This window comes from Xenopus tropicalis, chromosome 5 (assembly GCF_000004195.4).
Source record: "Xenopus tropicalis strain Nigerian chromosome 5, UCB_Xtro_10.0, whole genome shotgun sequence".
Taxonomy (NCBI): Eukaryota; Metazoa; Chordata; class Amphibia; order Anura; family Pipidae; genus Xenopus; species Xenopus tropicalis.
In genome coordinates, this window is record NC_030681.2 from 49,447,483 (window position 1) to 49,470,801 (window position 23,319).

The 23,319-nt window shown below is 39.7% G+C and overlaps 1 protein-coding gene across 3 annotated transcripts in view; it reads right to left on the reverse strand.

The window, feature by feature from the left end:
• grm1 (glutamate receptor, metabotropic 1) overlaps positions 1 to 23,319 on the reverse strand; it is a 178,623-nt gene that overhangs the window by 23,080 nt on the left and 132,224 nt on the right. For all 3 annotated transcript variants that reach the window (XM_031902669.1, XM_018094187.2, XM_031902670.1), the window contains exons 4-6: positions 13,972 to 14,207; positions 6,366 to 6,612; positions 1,239 to 1,407 (exon numbers count right to left, since the gene is read on the reverse strand). In XM_031902669.1, the coding sequence (XP_031758529.1) occupies positions 1,239 to 1,407; positions 6,366 to 6,612; positions 13,972 to 14,207 (652 nt within the window). The remainder of the gene's footprint in view (positions 1 to 1,238; positions 1,408 to 6,365; positions 6,613 to 13,971; positions 14,208 to 23,319) is intronic.

The window sequence follows — 23,319 nt, forward strand, 5'->3', positions numbered from 1 at the left end:
GGAGGGCCCTGCACGGAGACCACACGGGCAAGTAAAAAACCTTTTCTTAAAGTATATCTGTAGGCTATATCAAACTAAGGCAGCCAGAGGGACAGAGGCGCTGTGGTGCGGCGCGGAAAACCATCCTGAGGCCTGAGCAGGTAGGCTGCTTTTACAGGAAATGGTGGCAATTCCTGATTGCTGCTGCTGGTACAGATGGGGGCAATATGTTGGGTGCTGCTGGTACAGGTGGGGGGCAATATGTTGGGTGCTGCTGGTACAGATGGGGGGGCAATATGTTGGGTGCTGCTGGTACAGGTTGGGTTTTAATGCACATAAAATATTTTAGGACACTATTTGTTTCAGAATCTTTTTTTCTTCATTTCCCTTCTTTAAAAACTGGTGCGTCTTATGGTCCGGTGCGTCTTATGGTCCGAAAAATACGGTATACATATATATGTTGTTTTAAATTAAACAAGTGCCTCCCTTGCCATATATATACTTAGGAGCTAATATATCAATGAGCAAATGTTAGACTGCAATTCAAGGTGTTTTGAGCTAAAACCCACAAGCTCAAATTATACCTTCAAAGTATTTATTAAGAAAAAAAACCTCAAAAAACTTCAATATCTAAAAGCTTGAAAGGTCATGTAGAAGTAAATGGGAGATTTCCTAGGCAAAAATTAAACACATGTTCAAGGTATTTGAGTTTTTTCCCATGGTTTAGTTTAATCAAGTTTATTATATTCAGATTTTTAAGCAAACATTTGACTTTCTTTTTAAAATTATTCAACATATAAAAAAAACCCTCAGAACTTCCTATTTTGTTTAATAGGCCACTTCGTAAACGGAAGCATAAACTTGGCTCCTTGAGGAGTCTGGACCATTATATATTTGATACTTTCGGGAGGTTGGCATTTAACTCACAACCTGACAGAAAACAGTTCTTAAGGAACTGCGTGTAAAAGGGCTATTTTCCCCATAATTATGAGTAAGCAGTGCTGTCTGGCGGCACCCTAGGCACCGGACTTAAGTACAGCCCCCAACTTGCAGTTATATGTAGTCACTTCTGCCCATGCCACACTCGCGTCTGATGCCCCTCACCCTGGTGGGAAGATTTTTTTTTTTCTTACAAAAAAACCTAATCTATTATATAAGCACCCAAGGGCTGCCCTCCTAAAGCTGTTTCCCTAGGCATGGGCCCTAAGGTGCCTATATATAAATACAGCCCTGTCTGTAAGTAAAGAAAAGTATCTCACCTTGATTTCCCCCTTTGAGCAAGGATCACTGCACACAGATCTGACAATTCCACTCTTATTTGCTTGTATCCTATAGTCATCCATACTCAGAATTCCCTCATGCCAAGCTCCTATTTGCACATAATCATAGCGGTTTGGCTCAATCTGTTGAAGGTTCATGATATCATACCTGAGATTAAAAAGAATTCATGTTTAATTCACAATATCCTCAAGTCCATGGCCTATTCAAATTAGCTGAAGCCTAGTTAAAAATAAGAACAAAAAAAAGCTTGCTATATAAAAAAATGTATTTCCCTTTATTATAATTTAGGGAATGTAAAAACATTTGGTTGTGCATTTTTTTTCCAACAAAGCTAAGCCAAGACATCTCAGAGCCAAGAATGTTTTTTTGAATACTACTGACCCAGTGAATCATATTTACAATTTCTTTAAGATACAATTTATTTCATAAAAGGTATGGTTCACCTTTAAGTTAAATTCTAGTATGACGTAGCGAGTAATATTCTGAGACAATATGCAGTTGGTCTTCATTTTTTTATTTGTAGTTTTTTCAGTTAATTCATTTTCAGTTCATAAGCTCTACAGTTTGGATTTCACCATACTCTGCCTTCCCTCTGCTGCCTGTGTGTGCCATACTCCCCCTGCCCTATGCTGCTTGTGTGTGCCATACTCTGCCTTCCCTATGCTACCTGTGTGTGCCATACTCTGCCTGCCCTATGCTGCCTGTGTGTGCCATACTCCGCCTGCCCTATGCTGCTTGTGTGTGCCATACTCTGCCTTCCCTATGCTACCTGTGTGTGCCATACTCTGCCTGCCCTATGCTGCCTGTGTGTGCCATACTTTGCCTTCCCTATGCTGCCTGTGTATGCCATACTCTGCCTGCCCTATGCTGTCTGTGGGAGGTGAACCTGGCCAGGGTTTGTTCTAGGAGTTTGTTAGAATTTGGAAATAGTCATTATGTGGTCCCTAAGGTGTGTAATTATGTGCTGGGGGTTGCTGTGCTATCCACAGGGGAAAAGGAGGCATAGGGATTTAAGGTTGTGTCTTAATATGACATAATATAATTCTTTCACATATGAATGAAGGGTGAAATCCCTACAGTGAGCACCAACCACTTGAGGTTTTGCTGCGCTATTACCATTAATGTGGGTATCGTCTTAAAAGCTCTTGTGATAACATGGGTGTGGTTTTAATTGGGTGCGGTTTAAAAAGGGGGAGTGGTCAAAACTGCCTTCCACCGTGTGTCCACAGAAGTTGGACAGTGCTGCCTTAGGGCTAAATTTATCAAATCACGAGTTCGAATCCTGACTGGGAAAAATTTGGATTGGATACAATAATTTCTGAAAATCGCAAATATCACGAAAATGCTTGCGAAAAAATCATATTAGTCACGATAATATCGTATTGGTGATAATTGGCGTATTGGCGAAATTTTCATACCGAATGATTGTAAACAGCGGGAAAACCTTTCCGACTTTGATCCTTCTGTGCATGATTTTGGAAGCCTCCCATAGGGCTCAATGGCACTCTGCAGCTCCAACTTGGCCCAAGGAAAGTCTCCCATAGGGCTCAATGGCACTCTGCAGCTCCAACCCGGCCCAAGGAAAGTCTCCCATAGGGCTCAATGGCACTCTGCAGCTCCAACCCGGCCCAAGGAAAGTCTCCCATAGGGCTCAATGGCACTCTGCAGCTCCAACCCGGCCCAAGGAAAGTCTCCCATAGGGCTCAATGGCACTCTGCAGCTCCAACCTGGCCCAAGGAAAGTCTCCCATAGGGCTCAATGGCACTCTGCAGCTCCAACCCGGCCCAAGGAAAGTCTCCCATAGGACTCAATGGCACTCTGCAGCTCCAACCCGGCCCAAGGAAAGTCTCCCATAGGGCTCAATGGCACTCTGCAGCTCCAACCCGGCCCAAGGAAAGTCACCCATAGGGCTCAATGGCACTCTGCAGCTCCAACCCGGCCCAAGGAAAGTCTCCCATAGGGCTCAATGGCACTCTGCAGCTCCAACCCGGCCCAAGGAAAGTCTCCCATAGGGCTCAATGGCACTCTGCAGCTCCAACCCGGCCCAAGGAAAGTCTCCCATAGGGCTCAATGGCACTCTGCAGCTCCAACCCGGCCCAAGGAAAGTCTCCCATAGGGCTCAATGGCACTCTGCAGCTCCAACCCGGCCCAAGGAAAGTCTCCCATAGGGCTCAATGGCACTCTGCAGCTCCAACCTGGCCCAAGGAAAGTCACGATACCGAAGCTTGAATGAATCCGAAACTTTCGTACTCAGCGCGACAATACGATTTTGTTGCACAAATTTTGTCGCAAGGTACGAAATTGTCGCACAAGGTATGAAATTGACACTCCGCTCGGAGCGTTCATGCCTTAATAAATGTCCTCCTTAGTGTATGGCTACATTAGGTCAGGTGATCTGTAGATAATTTACAGTAGAATAATAAAAAGTAAGACATTAAAGGAACAGTAACACCAAAAAATGAAAGTGTATAAAAGTAATTACAATATAATGTACTATCTAGTATGAATAAATTTAAAGCAACTGGACTTGTTAGGTAATCATTGAAGACGCTTCACTACTCATCCGAGCAGCTTTGGTAATCCTTTCAAAGTAACTCCACAGCATTCACACCTCTGTGACTTTCAGATGTCACCTTTCTGAAGAGTTACATAGTGCCATTGTGATTGGATTAGTGGAAGAGTATATATGCTGAGGACTTCCCATACCAGTCAGTTGAACTGAAGAAGCTGCTCGGATGAGTAGTGAAACGTCTTCAATGATTACTTAACAAGTCCAGTTGCTTTAAATTTATTTATACTAGATATACCATGACCTGGATGAATGAAAATCTTCATAGACAATATAATGTACTGTTGCCCTGCATTGCTACAACTGGTGTGTTTGCCTCAGAAAGACTACTATAGTTTATATAAGTAAGCTGCTGTGTAGCCATGGGGGCAGCCATTCAAAGGAGAAAAGGCACAGCTTACTTAGCAGATAACAGATAAACCCCCATTATATGGGGCTTATCTACTAGTTATCTGCTATGTAACCTGTGCCTTTTCTCCTTTTTTCCAGCTTGAATGGCTGCCCTGATGGCTACACAGCAGCTTATTATATAGTAGCTTTTCTGTAGCAAAAACACCATTTTTTTTGCAGAGCAACAACACATTATATTTTAATTACTTTAAAACACGTTGACGTTACTGTTCCTTTAAAGCTGGAACTGGAACTGTAAGTTAATGTCCAAGCTCCACAAGAAAGAGGTCCATTAAAATATAGGTGATATTTCCTAATTTGTAAAAAGTTTTGAAAGCCAAGAGAATTTGGACCCTGTGTGCATGGGTAGACAAAATCTAAACACTCTATAGAAATGATAAAGTTCTCTAGGAAAACAATATGCCAATACATGAAGAGATGTTACTGTAACTAAGAACAAAAATTAAAGGGAAGGTCCACCTTTAAGTTAACTTTCAATATGTTACACAATGTCTTATTCCTAGCAACTGTTTTTAAAGTTATTTGTTATTTGCCTTCCTATTCTGCTTCTTTTGAGCTTCTAAATGGGAGTCACTGATTCTGGCAACCTACAACTATTGCTATGTGCGGTTTCACTTTTATTGTTAATATTACTTTTTCCCTTTTATATTTCTAATTATTATCCAGTCTCTCATTCAAACGTCTGCCTGGTTGCTAGGGTAAATAAGACCCTAGCAATCACAGCTGCTGAAATTCTGAACTGGACAGCTGCTGAGCAAAACAATAAATACCTGAAAAACCACAAAAAATGAGGATCAATTGCAAATTGTATAAGAACATCGCTGTCTATATCATACTAAAATTTCATACAAAGCTGAACTACCCCTTTAAGTTCATGTGCGTAAAACTATTTTATAAAATCAAATAACTAGACATTCAGTTAGACCATGAATAATTCATTGAAATGCAACACAATACTTTCCATTGCTGCTAAATTATGGTTAAATTATTTAGGAATTGTAAAGAAAATAGGACTCTTTATTCAAATGCGGTGGTCATGTCTCAAAGTCAAAAGGTTATTAAAAAGACTATGAATTTTAATGTGAGAGGGAGTGAATGAACTCAGAGCTCAGCAGATGAGAGGAAACAGAGCATAGAAACTGACAGCTGAATCTGGCTAATAAAACATGAGTCAGTGTAACTGAGAAATTCAAATTCACACTCTGTATGTGAGCAATTAAAATTACTATACAGAACATAACAACAACATAACAAGAACTTACATCACAACAATCACTGACAATGGAAGGACATAAACAAAAAGATAGAGGAGACAGAGAAGTCTCACAATGCAAAACTAATAAATAACTTTAAAACAACTGATAATGTTGAAATCCTATTATATTGGAAAGTTGTCTAGTTGCAAGTATTAAATAATGCATCATTTGGACTTTAATCAAGTTCATTTAATATGAAGAGGTTTCCACAAAGACTTATGACCCTGCACCAACTATCTAGCCTATTTAGTTATTGAAGTGTATTGGTGCTCCATATGTATAGTAGGACAAGCATGCCGTACCTTGTATTAACTGAGGTGAGAAATTCACCTCTTCTCATCACTGCATAAACCCTGGTTATCTGGAGACTGGAAAGCTATTCTAAAAAAATAAAGAAAGCTCATCTCTAAACACGCAAATCTGTTTTTTTTATTTTTAAAATAATTATAAGTTTGTAGTATAATAATTATACTTTGTAGCATGGTACCAGAAGTTTTCCTAGATATTTTTAATGGCCATGCCTACTTTTATAGAGGGACACCTTTTTGGCAGATATTTGTCTGAAATCTAACTAAGAGACTCTTACTCCTTTGGATACCATGCAATGGACTTTATCAGCTTCACTGAACTCTGCTTCCTCCTTGGTCCCAGCTACTACCTGGTAAGGGTATTATGAGGGGATGCAAGGCTGAATAGAGAACAACAAACAGTAATTTAGGGATGAAACTGCAGAGTTTGTTTTCTAAACTCCTTTGTTAAATGTAGAGAAAAAAAGAGCAAGTAGGAAGTAAAAAAAATAAAGTGAGATAATAAAGTGAGTATAGGTACAAAGGGAAAGTGGACTTATAATTCTAATTTGTAAAACTTACCTTCCAGGGGCATCTCCTTTCTCATCAAACCACACATCCTCACCAGAAATCCCAAGAAATGAAGCCTTGATAAGGAATTCCAGGAGCTTGCTTCCATCAATAGGCTTCATTGCATCACATAGACCAACGTGGCCTGGGCAGAGAGCTGAATGCATGTCATGTAGACCATGAGCCATTGCATAGATTGCGTTAATGACAAAGCCCATTTTACTATCCTGGACATAATTTTCTTCTAAAGTTTCATTGCCTTAAATAGAAACAAACAACATGATACTACTTCATTCATATAGAAGTTACATTTAATCACTGACACTAGCCAATGCCATTCATGTATCTCCACTTATAAATACCTATATTTTGAAGCACTCTTGAACCTGTAAGCAGTTATAGGTATTCAGATCTGACAATAATGTGCAAAGCTGCTGAATACAAGAAAAGGGCCTATTGAGAAGAAAAGGTTTTGAAGGCTTCGTAAAAAAAAGGTCTGGTTGAGTAAACTGCATGAATAAGGTTCCTTATAGCTAGCATAATAATTGCAGGACATTCAAAAACCTTTGAGTCTGCTATTTCCTTTCAAATTATAGAAGATCTTTATGTATTTTCACATCAATAGGATCACAATTTTAGAAAATAAACAACACTCAAACTGGAATAGGATTTTTTGTATAGTATACCGCTATAATTTAATCAGAGTCACCAAAATACTAAAAGCACAGTAACCGCTCTTGTTAAGATTGTGTCAGATACATTGAAAAATTTATGTATTTTGTGTAACTGCTTCTGGCCTCCAGGTACCAAGTCTAAGGGGCACATTTACTTACTCACGAACGGGCCGAATGCGTCCGATTGCGTTTTTTTCGTAATGATCAGTATTTTGCGATTTTTCGGAAAATTGTCTCAACTTTTTCGTAGCCATTCCGAAAGTTGCGCAAAATCTGTTAATTTTTTCGTAGCGTTAAAACTTGCGCGAAAAGTTGCGCCTTTTTCGTAGCCATTCCGAAAGTTGCGCAAAATGTTGCGATTTTTTCGTAGCGTTAAAACTTTTTCGCAGCTTTCGCGCCGAGTACGAAACATTCGGATTCATTCAAGCTTCAGTATGGTGACTTTTCTTGGGCCAGGTTGGAGCTGCAGGGTGCCATTGAGTCCTATGGGAGGCTTCCAAAATCATGCTAAGTCTGAAACTTACGAGCGAATCGTAATGGCTCCGAAAAACTTGTGTTTTTTCGCGCAAGTCGTAATGGCTACAAAAAACTCGCGTTTTTTTCGCGCAAATCGTATTGGTAACGAAAAAGTCGTGACAATTTCCGAAAAGTCGTAAAGGCGCCGAAAAAAAACGACATCAACATACGAAAAAGTCGCAAAATGTTCGTTTTCCAATCGGAATTTTTCCAATTCGGATTCAGATTCGTGGGTTAGTAAATGTGCCCCTAAAGGTAACAGGCCTAAACCCAACACCAGGAGTTCAGTGACAGAAACATGTGGCCACAGGAACATGCCTAGAAGAACCTATGATCAGGCAAAAGTTGGCAGAGCACAGAAAAGTGCACAATGCAATTTTACTATGAAATTTTAAATAGAACTGGACATATAATCCAATTCAGGGTTGGACTGGGCCTGCAGTGCAAGAAAAAACTCGGTCCTCAACTTTATATGCTTTTCTTCCCTCCTTTGTACTGCAGAAGTTACTGTTAAAGTTTTCAACTGTGGGAATTTTTAAATAATTTACTGAAAAATGTAGTTTATAAAAAAATAATGTAATTCCCTCTAGAGTATGAGGACATTAAAAGTCACTTGGGAGTTTGGTGATCTTTAGCCTTGTGCCTTTATATAGGAAACTCCTTAGTGACTTTTAATATCCTTATATTTTACAAAAGGAGGTTCCCAATACACATATACTATACTGTATATATGTATGTGATTGGTATCTATTTTTCCATCTGTTTGGATTGTGGAATATTTATCTCATTTGTCTCATAGCATCTAAAGTTGTAGCCATTGTTCTTTCAAGTTTTCTTTGTAGTATGACATCTTGTGAATGACTTTATCTTGTAAATGACTTATCTAAAATTACTTTTATTCATAATTGTTGTGTAATAGTAAAAGATAATAACTTGTGTCATGTCTATTTAGAGAACGGAAAACACCCACTGAATTAACCTGCTATTCAAGTTTAAAATTAATGATCAACACACTTTGCACATAAACTATTTATCCTTTCAGCCACGGCATGAATTACACCTTTTTATAACTATCATGCATTAATCACTGGAATATGTTGAGAAGTTCTCTTTTTTCCGTGAAGCCATTAAAGATAAACTATACCCCCAAACAAAGTAGGTCTCTATAAAAATATATTGCATAAACAAGCTTATATGTAAAACCATCACTAAATGGTGGATCAAGGTAAACAGTGTAAAAGGGCAGCATTTACTGATATATATACCAGTTTGGCGAGATTCTTCAATAGGTCACTTAACATAATATAAGATATCTGTTGGTTAAGTATTCATTCTAGGGGTATAGTTTTCCTTTAATCAGTGTAATATGTGCTGATTATCTCTTCTGCTTTGTGTCTTTTCCACTAGATCATATCCCTAGTGCAATAAGGCAGTTTTCACAATGCAGCGTAGTTACCAAATACAAGGTACTGTTATATTATTATAGAAAAAAGTATATTATTATAAAAATATATATAATTATCTGATTAAAATGGAGTCTCTGGGAGTTGGCCTTCCTGTAATTAAGAGCTTTGTTGTTATTAAGAGCATTCTCACACTTCATTGTTTAACACATTTTTGCACTACACTACTTTATAAGCAGAACACTTACAATGCATTATTTACTTGTACTCCATCACCCCCAAGCATATTAGATGCAGAACGTCTAAAAACATTGATTCATCCCTTTAAAATTGTAGGCAGCTCTTCCAAGTGAGGGTGTCCTTACAATTTTAAAAATGCTGCTTTAGTTAACAGATGAAGTGGTTTGATATACATTGGCCTTCCTTCCTAGACCTAATATGATGTTTTTCGCTAAATTGAATTTGAATTCTTTAGTAGCATCTTGTGTACAAGTAACAGCTGATGTCTGTCCATCTGTTGAAGCCAATACGCTTACATTTTTTTCTTGTATAATCTGTAAACTTAAAATGTAACTGCACAACATAAACCTTACAAGTTTTCAGTCTCCAAAAAATAATAATTTGCTGTTAAACTTTCACTGCAATATAAAATTTTACAATATGTAATGCATGATTGTTTATATCATGTAGACTGTCCTTAACACCTTAGAAATCCATATTTTGGACAGATATTTAAATTAAATAATGATCCAAATGATGTAACAATCATTTATCCTGAAAACCCCAGGTCCCAATTATTCCAGATACAGGTTTACCTGTACAAGTTTACCATTTCCATATATATACAGTAGATATTACTGTGTACACATCTATCTCTATCTTTGGGATGAGTGTCCATATAATGTAAATGTAAGTTTTACAACCGAAATGTAGAATTAGAAGACAAAGGCATTATGAAAGAAAATGTAAATCTAAACAACTATCCAATACAAATTAAATAAAACTTTTTAATAATTTTGAGTTTATTTGGGTGCAGATTCCCTTTAAAGTGTCTTTTGTTGTGAATAGTTCATGATATTTTTTTTCTACAGTTGTTAGGTATTCAAGGAGAAGGAAAGGCATTTTGGTATTTTATTGCCAACAGCCACATTAGTGCAAGCTAGACCACTATATTTATTCTGCAGAAAGCTTTGCCATACCCGAGTAAACAGCTCTAGAAGCTCCCTCTGTTTGTTTAAGACAGCAGCTGCCATTTTAGCTTGGTCTCTGTAGCTTCTGTGCTGCAGCTCAAGCCCTTGGTAGCTCAGATCACACATTCTGATGGCAGGGGGAATGAATACTTATGAATTCTTATGGGAAGGGGAGCAAAAAGGCAGATGGAGAGGGAGAGAGCTATGCAAACTCATGCCCCAAACCTTAAGTAGTCCTAAAGGAGAGGAAGTCTAATACAGAAGAACATGCTTACACAAAAGGAGACAATAAATCCTGTGTTTCTTTTGATAGAAAACAGCTTTTCTGTGAGTGCTTATGGCTGTATTTACATTACATTTACCTTTCTAATAAAGCTTATCTATTTGTTACCTTTACTTCTCTTTTAAAGTATTTGTTTGTGAGTTCCTCTATCCAACATTTTTTACCTGTCTATAAACAAAAGCAGTAAGCTGTTTTCAGATTCCACCTGTTCTAAATGGATGAATCCAGAATGTGCCAGCAATAATAACAGAAGGGTCAATGCAAAATATAAAATCTGGTATCAACATAAATTAGTTTTTCTTAAAGAGAAATTCTAGCACTAGGCTTATCTCTACTTCTACAATATATAAATGGAGATGCAAAACATATGATTACATTATATCTCCTGCAGAAGCCCTATGTGAGATGGCCTTTCCATAATTCATAACTTACTTGATATTTTCGGATAGCGGATCCTATACCTGTGTATTGTTTGTTGTGAAATTGTTGCTGATTGGCATTTGCTGTTTGCACACAGGGCCCCTATTCCTTCTGGCTGCTAGTAGTGGTCTTCATATTTTAACAATGAAGCGAGTCATTATTACATGCAAGAGGGATATCTTATTACCCTGAAGTCTTACGGCTGACTGATGCATTGGACTGTGAACTAACATGTTATTCATTGAATACTGCAGATTTATTTCACTTTTACTAGGGAGCAAAATGAAGAGATTTTCCTGCTTAAAACTCTGCATGAACATCTATTGAAACACTAAATTTACTCCACACACGCTTATTTCACCTTGGGTTGGATTTTTCCCTATTTGAAACTCTACAAATACATTTCTTTAAAGGAGAAGGAAAATCATTTTAGCATTTTACTGCCAATAGATTTGCCACATTAGTGTCACTTAGAACACTATATTTATTCTGCAGAAACCATTAACATACCTGATTAAACAGCTTTAGGGCTCTGGCACACGGGGAGATTAGTCGCCCGCGACAAAACTCCCTGTTCGCGGGCGACTAATCTCCCCGGATTGCCATCCCACCGGCGAAAATGTAAATCGCCGGTGGGATGGCATACGCGGCGGAAGAGGAAACTTTCAGTGAAATCGCGCCGCCGCGTATGCCATCCCACCGGCGATCTACATTTTCGCCGGTGGGATGGCATTTGGGGGAGATTAGTCGCCCGAGACACAGGAGATTTGTCACGGGCGACTAATCTCCCCGTGTGCCAGAGCCCTTAGAAACGCTCTCCGTTTGCTTAAGATAGCAGCTGCCTTTTTAAGTTGCTTCCTTCCTGCAGTCTCTAGCTGTTATAGCTTAGATAACACATTCCTAAGGGAGGGGGAGTTAGTTCTTAACATTCTGGGGGGAGGGGGGGAGCAGGGGAGGGGAGAGAGAGGAGAGAACTGAGCAGACTCTGGCCCAGGGAATTAAGGATGTTTCTGAGAGAGGAAAACAGACACTGGAACATCATGTTTACAAAAAAAGAGACAAGAAATCCTGTGTTTCTTTTGATAGAGGACTCAATACAGCATTACTGTAAGTGCTTATGGCTGTATTTACATAGATCTTTTTTTATTAAGCTTACTTAGTTTTTACCTTTCCTTCTCCTTTAAATAAGGACATCGAGAGAACTGGTCACGATTGAAAGAGTGACAAACTGGTAGCAATGTATATACACATGTATATGTCATTAGGATGCAGTTTTATTACATTTATTACACATGAGATGTTACATCATTAGTATGCAGTTCGAGTACTTTCTTGTAATGAGAGGTACCCTGGGAAATGAGCCCTTTGCTTCAGTTACTTTCCTTATTTGTAGTATAGCAGATTATGTTTTAGCAAAGATGCAGCAAAAGATGTCCAATTGTTTCGTACTGTACACATGAATCAATTTAGGAAATCCTTAAAATCTGTTTTGGGATTTTTCCATTTTTTTGTGTTTCCATGGTAACATTGTGACAGAAACACATATCTAAACAACTGGGGAATATCTGCAGCTTCAGATTTAGAACTTTACTTTAATTCCATCATTGATCCTGCAGTTATAATTTAAACAGTAAATAGGAAACAGCTGAACATTTGCTATATAAAATATGCATGAATCATTTCATGCACATTTAAGAGGAAGAGATAAAATAACAGTAAGATTTATACTTTAATTACTGAGGACACAATACAGAATTATTATTCCCTATGTAGCACTCTATGGTGGTTACCAGAACCACATAGTTCTAGGTACACCTGCTAATGTCAAGACAATCCATAAGGGTCTGCTAAGAGACCCTGAGATTCTAACATTGCGATGCCCAATGACTGCAGCCTATATACTGTAGGTCTCACAACTTTAGAAATGAAGTTTTTCACAGTTTGTGAATCATTTTATTATTTATATGGAGTTGTGTGTAGTGTATCTAACAGCCGACCATGTAGTTTCCCAGCAACCATGGCCACATTTCTCTATTTTTGCTTAAACTACAGGCACCCCAGTCAAGAGGGCAAAGTTATTCAGGTGGGGCTCTTGATCTGCTCAATATACCTGGAAATAGGACAGCAAATATTTAGAAGGAGCATTGTCCATCAGGGTACGTAGAACTATTTTTTTCCTAGGAAGATGATGTAGTGGATGGGCAAGTAGGCACATTTTAGAACATGGAAAGTGAAGTAACAATAATAAAGACAATAATGAATCTCAGAGAGCTCTATGGCCTTATATAGTCTCTAAACCTCTACACTAAAAGGAGAGGAACTGCCAAACTGAATTTGGTTTAGGATTGAACTGGAGAGTGCCGAGGACATGGATCACAACATGGCAGCATGATGGCTCAGTGGGTAGTTTTTCTATCTTGCAGCACTTGGGTCCTGAATTCTGTTCCAGTTTGGGCACTATCTGCAAGGAGTTTGTATGTTCTTCTTGTATCTGTGTGGGTTTCTCATTTAGGTACTTTGGGTTTTCTCCCACACTCCAAAACCATTCAGGCAGGTTAATTGACTCCTGACAAAACTGGCCCTGGTGTGATGCAATAGGGACTTTAGATTGCAAGCTCCACTGGAGCAGGGACTGATGTATAATCTATTTAAAATGTCCTTTGTTTGCATTACAATAGCATATTTTCAAGCTAAAGTCATAAGCCAAGAGCATTTTAAAGCCCTTCACATGGCTTTCAGTCCATAGAACCTGCCAATGGCCAGTGTTAATCCCTAGTTTTTTAAAAATACTGCTAATTAAAAGCTACAATTAAAATAGTGTTGGACATGTCAAGAAAGATCCAGATCCGGAACTCAACTCTAAACCACCAGTTTAAAGCTTATAATTAGACTGGCCTGCATTAGCAGCTATATTTCTTTTCCAAGCAAGTCAGCATTAGTTTGTACAAGTTTTGTGTTCATTTCTTTCACAATTGGGATTTTTTTCCTCTCAAACTCAAAAACTGAATATTTAACGTCTAATTTTCATTAGTTGAAGGAGTATCCTCCATACATATTTAAAGCCACTAAGTTTGCTCAGATGCACTAACCCATAGAAATCAATAGATGTTTGGTTTAAAGCATATGACTTACCTTTACATATCTTCTTAAAACTCCGATTCTCTTGTGGATGTCCTGGAATACGACATTGGAACCGATGCTGCCAAAACTCAGTAAACCATGGGTTGCGGGAGTTTGTATCCAAACGCAGACCTAGGTAATAAGTGTCAAATGACATCACTTCAGCCGACTGCAGCTTCATAGTAATTCCTCCGTTGGCTTCTGCTTCATATCCTTCTATTACTTCATCTCTGTCAGCCCAACCATCACTAAAGAATATGAAATGGAAATAACCAAATTACAACTGTAACTTAATTTTTATTTTCTAGCTTGAAATGGTGCTGTAACCTTTACATACAGTAGCTCTGTCTATCTAGACATGGCTGTGTGCATCCTATCAAATAAAGTGATTAGAAACATTTTTTATTGTCAGCTATGTATCTCACTCTTGAGTACACCATTTCTTACAGAGTGTTCTTTTATCTCTAATCTATGTTTCATTAAAGTAATTTCTTAGTAAAGTCAAATATTCAGTGCTGTCCTACTTATTACATTATGGCCTGATTATGTCTCATACATCCTATTCGAGGGCTAGTTTATATTCAAATGATGATGTCATACAATCCCGTCTATGTACATTTGAGGCAGAACATGGACCATAAAAATCCTTTGGAGGGCCACATCTGGCCCATGGGCCTCCGGTTGCTCTAGCATATGGCCCTTGTGACCATATTTCATTTAAGATTAGGGGTCTGTTTTCCAAGACAAATTAATAAACAGCAAATTACTTTCACTGTGCCACCTCTTTGACTGCTAATGAATACCTGTATTTATGCCAGTATGTTTGTCTGTGTGTGAGGTAGGGGGCCATGAATATCTCTTCTGTTTATCAAGCTTTGTATTCATAAAGCCACATACAGTATAAAACCTAAGCAAGGGTCCCCTGGATCTCTTTATACATCACAGGTCAGATCCCCTTTACCCTTTAACAGTAGTGTAGCAGTATAATGTACCATCTTAGCAGTGATAATATTTTGGCAACCTAGGACCCTCATCGCCTACCATGGATGCAGAGTAACATACAGTATGGAGAGTAAAAGCACACTCAAAGTAAAGCAGCTTGTCCAATGATAAATCGTCCCCTCTATGTTTGTATCTATGTATGTTAATATTTATATAGTGCAACTGTACTTTAAAACAATAAACATAATGGATCAATACAATAATAAAATATAAATACCGACAATTACATTCAAGAAGCTAAGGAATTTCATGTTTTTTTGTAAGGGTTTCCTGTGGATTGCATGTTGTTTTGGCTATAAAACTCTGGTCACAGTTTGTGATCTCTTTATGTCAAAGAGTGTTTTGTAGGTTGATGATTTTCAAAAGGGTCAGTAGTGCTTCATAAGTACTTCTTCAGTTAATGGAGAAAAATATTACAGATTCAAATAACTAACATGAATTCATATGAAATCTGTGTTGTAATTTAAGCGGCATAATAAACCAATGGCATAAGGTTGGGCTGTGTTCTCTATCAGTGACATGGGATGGACATGATCTGTTCTTAACAAGTAGGGAAGTGCAACTTCAGTACGCTGGGTGGCCGATGAAAATGCTACAACTGATTTTTGCAAGAATATAATTATCTGAAATTAAAACATTATCCAAAACCTTCACAGTCCCTACACAGGCTCAAACTGATGCTGTAAAAATTGATAGAGAAGCGGAGCACAGAAAAACTTGGGAATAAAAACATAAATTTATTTCATCATTTAAAAACAAGTCAGAGCATATTCACCCCTTTAGCTTAACGCGTTTCGTGGTAACACCACTTCCTCAGAAGCCCATCAAACTGATGCTGTGTATGCAGTAGGACCACTACCAGCTGATCTGAGCACACATGTATGTGGGTTGGAAACCTTAACACAAATGTGACAAAAAAAAACTATAACTGGGCATTAGAATGAGCAGAACAAAGCCCCATTTCAGCTCAAAATCTTCACAAAATAAAACTTGATATCCATAACAATAAAAAGAAATTAATTGATGTTTGCTCATATATGAGCACTGAAATGGTTAACCTAGTTAGCAGAAAGCTTGTGGATTTAATGCACATGAACACTGACTAAACATTTGGGGGACTTTTAATGCTTTATATATATTTTTTCTATTTGGTTCAACGTGCTTTTATGCTTGGAAGTCTCCCACTCTCACAATGACAGCATTTCTTTTTTACAGGCAGCAGTTTGTGCCTTACACACAGCATTCCCTGTCTTTCACAAGCAACAGTCTGTACACATCATGGGCCTGCAATTTACAGTGCGTGGTTGCTAAAGTTGTAATTTGTAAATCAGAACAAGTCTGCAATAATGTATATCCTTTCAAGTTTCACTGCTTTTCCCTCCTTCTCCCCACCCTCTCCTTTTAGTCTTGTGTTGTTTTTACCATTTTATAGCTATATATGGTATAGATATGGAACAATTGGGACCTTCCTTGGCTCTGCTTGTTTATTCAATTAAAAGTACATTTTTAAAAACAAAATCTAAATTTATATGGTAAATAAAAATCTTATGTGCTGAATACTCTTATGATTTATAGAAAATGTATAGGGAAATTCAGCAGAACCCCCAATTTCATGTTCCTGAATTTTATATTTTGCTGGAATTGGCCCTATCTTTGTCCAGTGCCACACAGGCACATTGCATTTTTATTTACCAGATTTGATGCTGTTTTGATACAGTCCCTTGGAAAATGTAAAATTGGGGTTCTTCTGTAGTTTTAAAATACACCCTTCTTATTAATAATGTATTTTCCCTAAACAACTCATGCAAGTGCATTTCAAATATGGTTATTTACTAAGCTTATCAAAGCAAGAATTTAGCATTTGGGAAAAACAGTATGCAAATGTTTTCCAACAATCTTACAGCTGATATTCATTTTTTTTGACCCCTGCAGATAAATTATTGCAGAAATAGAACTAAGGAAAAATTAAGGAAAAAAACATCAGTAACATCAAATAGTTATTTTATTCAATTAATATTTTTTACATTACAAATATGGGCAAAGACTGTAAATTGCCAATATGCTGCTTCATATTTCCCTTGATACTTTGATTCCTCAGCATCCATATGATAGGCTCTGTATACATTATGGATATCCATATATTCAGGCTTCAGGCCATACTGTTATTAAAGTGTATTACATATGACATAACACCCTGTTTAGTATTCTTAATAGCTGTAAGTATGATGTTGTAGTATTATAGTTATTTTTAATTCTTTTATTGTGATATGAAGTTTTAAATGGTATAACTTGTTGCTCTACAGTTTCCCAGTTTGGATTCAAACTGCCCGGGCAAATAAATACAAAAATGATGAAAACAGCAGCGCTCCGGTTGTTTTGAAAAATATGAACCTTTACTCAAGTGCCAAAGGCAACGTTTCAGGCTTCAATCCAGCCCTTTATCAAGCTTGATAAAGGGCTGGATTGAAGCCCAAAACGTTGCCTTTGGCACTTGAGTAAAGATTCACATTTTTCAAAACAACCGGAGTGCTGCTGTTTTCATCATTTTAGATTGCAAAAATTTGTTCTTTCCATTTATAAATTTGAATTTTACCATAATATTTGAGCATCACTAGGGCAGAAACTAGGGGATTGTAAACCAGGGCCAGAACTAGGGGTAGGCAGAAGAGGCACGTGCCTAGGGCGCAATGGTCCTGGGGCCCCAGGCATGAACCTCTTTTGCCTTCCCCCAGTCTGGACTCATGTCTCCCCATTGGCCCCATGATCCCCTCACCATCCGCAATGCATGCCTCTCTACTGTCTTCATTGTGCCTGTGTGCGCTTGTTCACGCAGGCGCTCTTGTCTGCATGTGTGGAGGGGGGCGGGAAGGAGTGGTGTGCGTGCTGGCTGGCCGGGTTACCAAGGGTGCTCAGCCAGCTGGGCCCAGCGTTGTTGTAAACAGGGTTATGTATTAAAAGACAGTGGGGGTAATTTATCATCACTGGGCAAATTTACCCATCTGGAAACCCGTTATCCAGAAAGCTCCAAATTACGGAAAACCCGTCTCCCATTGACTCCATTTTAATCAAATAATTTTGAATTTTTAAAACTGATTTATATATAAATAATCCTTATTGGATGCAAAACAATCCTATTGGGTTTAATTAATGTTTTATTGATTTTTTTAATATATTTAAGGTATGGAGATCCAAATTACGGAAAAACCCTTATCCGTAATACCCTTGGTCCCGAGCATTTTGGATAATGGGTCCTATACTTCAAGCTACTGTTTTATTATTACAGAGAAAAAAATACATTATTTTTATTATTATTATATTTCTGTTGTATATATCTATTTTCAGATAAGAGAACCCACAATTGTTTCTTCTGCTTCAAGTACTGTATATCTGTGAAGGATTCTAAATATTTCTCAAGTAGGATCAGCTTTCATCTTAGTAGCATTTTCCCTAAACCACCAAGTTCTAGTAGTGTTTTGCTCCGTCTTACTTATCTTCATTTACTCTCGCAGGGAACAGCACGACAACATTCATTTACCTTTTACTAACTTCCATGAATGCTGCTCTTGTCGTTAGGGTACATTTAATTACCGTTTCCCTAGCCCTATGGTATTCTATTTAATCAAATGCATCAAAATCAATCTTCATTTAAGCAGATAGTTTATCTAGAGACTGGGGAATACAAAGCCACAGCAGCATCATTTTTAAGGTGAATGCCTCACATTCTTATATTTTGTATAAGAAATCAAACTGATATCATCTAATGTTTGAGCTACTGTATTTCAGCATTATGATTAGAGCTGCTCATTAGCATCAATAGTGAGACACACAGGGCAGTCATTTCTCTTCACATCATAATATGTTGTGTTGTTCACAGATACAGAGACATTTTATAACCTATAAATGAACATTAATAGATTGGCCTAGCACAGAACCCCCATGTATTTCTTTAGGCAAACTAAATTAGTTCTGTTACTTAAAGCATACCTCCCAACTGTCCTAATTTTTGTGGCACAGTCATGATTTTAACAGCTCAGCCCACAGTCAGAGATTTCCCTTTGATCTGCTGCAATGAATGCCAAAAAAGATACAATGTTTCTCAAACTTAATAAAATAAGTGGGCTTTTGGCAGAGAAAGTGGAAGAAGCATGATTTTTGATGCAGATATGCCAAACATGTATTGGGGAGAAGCAATTGTGACATCTTTGCTATCTTGTCTATGAAGATTCTCATTCATCCAGGTCATGATATACAGTATCTAGTAGAATTAAGTCTAAAACAACTGGACTTTTCTGAGTTTTTCTTGAAAAAGACTGCTTGCAGCACCTTGAGAAGGAAAAGGTCATCAGTCCAGCTTTGTACTGTCGCCTTTACCCAGGCGAAGCCACTCCATGCCTATATGGACTCCCAAAAATACACAAAGAAGGAGCCCCTTTGAGGCCAATTGTCAGAAGCATTAACTGTGTGACTTATATGTCTATGAAGGTTCTCATTCATCCAGGTCATGATATACAGTATCTAGTAGAATTAAGTCTAAAACAACTGGACTTTTCTGAGTTTTTCTTGAAAACGTTTCACCACTCATCTGAGTGGCTTCTTCAGTTCAAATGACTGGTAGGGAACTGGTAGTGAAACTGCCGGGGTAAGGATGTCAACGCGCCATACAATGGCGCGTTGACATCCTTACCCCGGCAGTTTCACAACAGTTCACACTTCCAGTCATGTACTTTGAAGAATTAACACCTTCATCAATGAGAATCTTGGTACCATTGTGATTGGATCATACCTTCTTACACCTGTCAGTTTCAGCTAACACCTAACTGAACAAGTTCAATGGAACCATTGTGATTGGATGTCTGTGACTCTACTACCATCAAGAGTTTAAATACCGGGGAATTCCCTACCAGTCATTTGAACTGAAGAAGCCACTCGGATGAGTGGTGAAACGTTTTCAAGAAAAACTCAGAAAAGTCCAGTTGTTTTAGACTTAATTCTACTAGATACTGTGTGACTTATAACATTGCTAAATACGTGGCCAACATCTTAGCCCCCTTAGTTGGAAACACAGTACACCACATTCAGAACTCCATGGACTTTGTCAAAAAAGTGAAGGAGTTAAAGGAGACATATTGGATAAATGGGGAGCAACGCTAATTTTGTAGGCAATTATGAATAATATCCGGTGCTGGTTTCACTTTGTGCTAAAAATAAATTCTCTCTGTAAAAATGGCCCCTTTATTGGAGCTCCCTATAGATCCTCTCACTTCTCCCTCCAGTGTGAAATGGAGAGTGGGCGTGTCCTAACGGTCCCTGCCAGAAGCACAGTAGGAGGGGGAGAGCCAATCACAGCCCTGCACTCACACAAGCACAGAGAGGCTTCAGTTCCCTATCAGGTCAGCCTAGCTGCTGATTGGTTCCTATCCTACAGTGCAGGGTATGGAGGGCCGCCGGCTCCCCAGCTCATCCAGAGAATTCAGCCAGCAGGAAGTGGCACAGATGGGTGGGGCTAGTGGGGGTTTTGTGGAATTTCTCAATAAATCAGTCAGAAACACAACTTTTTAAGCACAATCCTTCTATATCTAGAGGAGTATAATTCCCTGGTATATTCATCATTTTTATAGGATATGTCTCCTTTAAAGCTGGAGATCGATGATACAATGGTGTCCTATGACGTAACATCTCTGTTCACATGCATACCCACTACTGAGGCAATTGAAACAGTGAGGAAACAGCTGAAACAAGACACCACCCTCAGCAGCAGAACAAAGCTGACCCCAGAACAAGTTTGTTCCTTACTGGACCTATGTCTCAATACCACTTACTTCAAGCACAAGGAAGTTTTCTATAGACAAAAACATGGCTGTGCCATGGGTTCGCCTGTGTCTCCAATTGTAGCAAACCTTTACATGGAAGTAGTGGAAAAGAAAGCCCTGGACACCTACAGGATGTATACCCCTAGGATAGGCCCTGGGAGGGTAATGGTTAAGGTACAATGGGTATAGCCTGGTATATCTATAGTTAATGGGGAGTATCCCCGCAGTTCGGGTTATGGCCACAGGGTGGTGCATAGGCCCATATAAGGGGAATGCAGCCATGTGCTGCAGGCCAGAGTTTAGGGAGAGCCTCTGAGAGCAGTGGTATTCTCCCCATAGGTAGGTTAGTAGTTTCCATGTGTCAGATCACTCTAGGAGTGAGATGTAGTTAGGGCACAGGTAGAATGGGCAGAAATAGCCCCTCCAGGAGTGGTAGAGGGATTAGAATCCCCCAGCATTACATCAGCTGGAGTGTAGGGACCCAAGAGTCTAGGTAGGTGGTTAGGCTGCCGCTAGAAGGGTTACCACTCTGAGGGTACTTAGTCGTGAGTACCGGGGATGAGTCCTGGAGGTGGTCCGTCTTGGCGTGAGTACCGGGGAGAGCCCTTAGAGAGGGACTGAGTACCTGGTAATCACCCCGTGACACTGCCTGTTCCAATCGGGAACCAGCAAAAAGTGCGCCAAGAGAAAGGGGCGCGGCTTCGTGAGTTACATCACGGGGGCCATTTTGGGAGATTCCAGTCCTGTGTCTAGCGGGAGTCGCGTGAGTGACTGGCTGCTGCATTACATGCTGGACATGTCTGCACCAAGTGAAAGCGGTAGCGCGGGCCTTGGGTCCCTACCAAACCAGCAACAAAACCGGATCGCATATGACGCTGGATTCCGGTATGTTTGGCTGGGGTCTTTTGCCGAAAAGACAACCTCTAGAGGTGACCCTACCATGGTACCCTTGTGTGGCGAGTGCGGCGCCGAGGCCTACCAGGCGTTTAACCAAGCCACGGGGAGGTGTCCGCAGTGTGGCCATAAGTGTTGGATGGGGCCCCTGAGAGATGAGACCCATAGAGGGGAGGCCCGACCCAGTGAGGAAGTGGTACAGAGGGCCACACTCCCGTATTGTGCACCCCCATCATACTTCCAAACCCTGAAGATGCGCTTCCCCAACATGGTGTAAAGGCCCAGGGGCCATGTTAAATCCCAAAAGAGGGAACTGTGTTCAAGGGGTGAGTGACACCTACGGTTTTGGTGTGCCCCCAGGAGGGACTTGTCCTTTTCCAAGAAGGAACTGTTGGAGGTGGGTGAGGAATACCCACACTGCAGCCAACCGGCTGGTTGGGAGGCAAGTGCTGCTTCTGTTCAAATTCCCGGAGGGGAGCTTTTGAGTTGACCCAGGAGGGTCCTGTCAGTCAAGAAGGACTGATCCAAGTGCCCACCCGTTGGTGGAGGAAAACCCAAGGTGGGATCACCTTGGGAAATGGACTCCCTCAAGGAGGAGGGGGGTTCAAGAGTATTTACTTTTCTGATAAATAGAGTTTTCAGTTTAAGGGCAATTGGTTGTCCTTGCATTTTTGAACTTGTGTGAAATTTCTCAAGGGACAGAGACTCTTGTGTGGGACTTTTCACATGGCGGGTGGGATATGTTTTATGTGCCTGACCTTTCTTTTCCAGGTATACCATTGTACCCATGACAGAGCCCAGGTGGGACTGTTGAAGAGTGATGTTAACTTGATGGTAAAAGTATAAGTATTGTGTTTATTATGTGTCAGCCAGGAGGTGACAATTTTCTTGCAGGGGGAGAATGTAGGGGTTTGCTAAAATGGGCCCCACAGGATGTATACCCCTAGGATAGGCCCTGGGAGGGTAATGGTTAAGGTACAATGGGTATAGCCTGGTATATCTATAGTTAATGGGGAGTATCCCCGCAGTTCGGGTTATGGTCACAGGGTGGTGCATAGGCCCATATAAGAGGAATGCAGCCATGTGCTGCAGGCCAGAGTTTAGGGAGAGCCTCTGAGAGCAGTGGTATGCTCCCCATAGGTAGGTTAGTAGTTTCCATGTGTCAGATCACTCTAGGAGTGAGATGTAGTTAGGGCACAGGTAGAATGGGCAGAAATAGTCCCTCCAGGAGTGGTAGAGGGATTAGAATCCCCCAGCATTACATCAGCTGGAGTGTAGGGACCCAAGAGTCTAGGTAGGTGGTTAGGCTGCCGCTAGAAGGGGTACTACTCTGAGGGTACTTAGTCGTGAGTACCGGGGATGAGTCCTGGAGGTGGTCCGTCTTGGCGTGAGTACCAGGGAGAGCCCTTAGAGAGGGTCTCTTGGCGTGTAGTAACGGGGAGGACATCTAAAAGGGATCATCCTGGCGGGAGTACCGATAAGATACCCAACAGGGGTAGGTACTCTAAAAGTTTAAGGAAGGAGAGTGTCCCCTGCACTGTGTTTGTATTGCCACTCCTGGAGAGGTCCTGCCTAATAAACAACCATCTGTTTCATCACAACTGTGTGTTCATCGTGTCTGCCTCAAGGAGCACCTACATACCAGTAAGTGAAT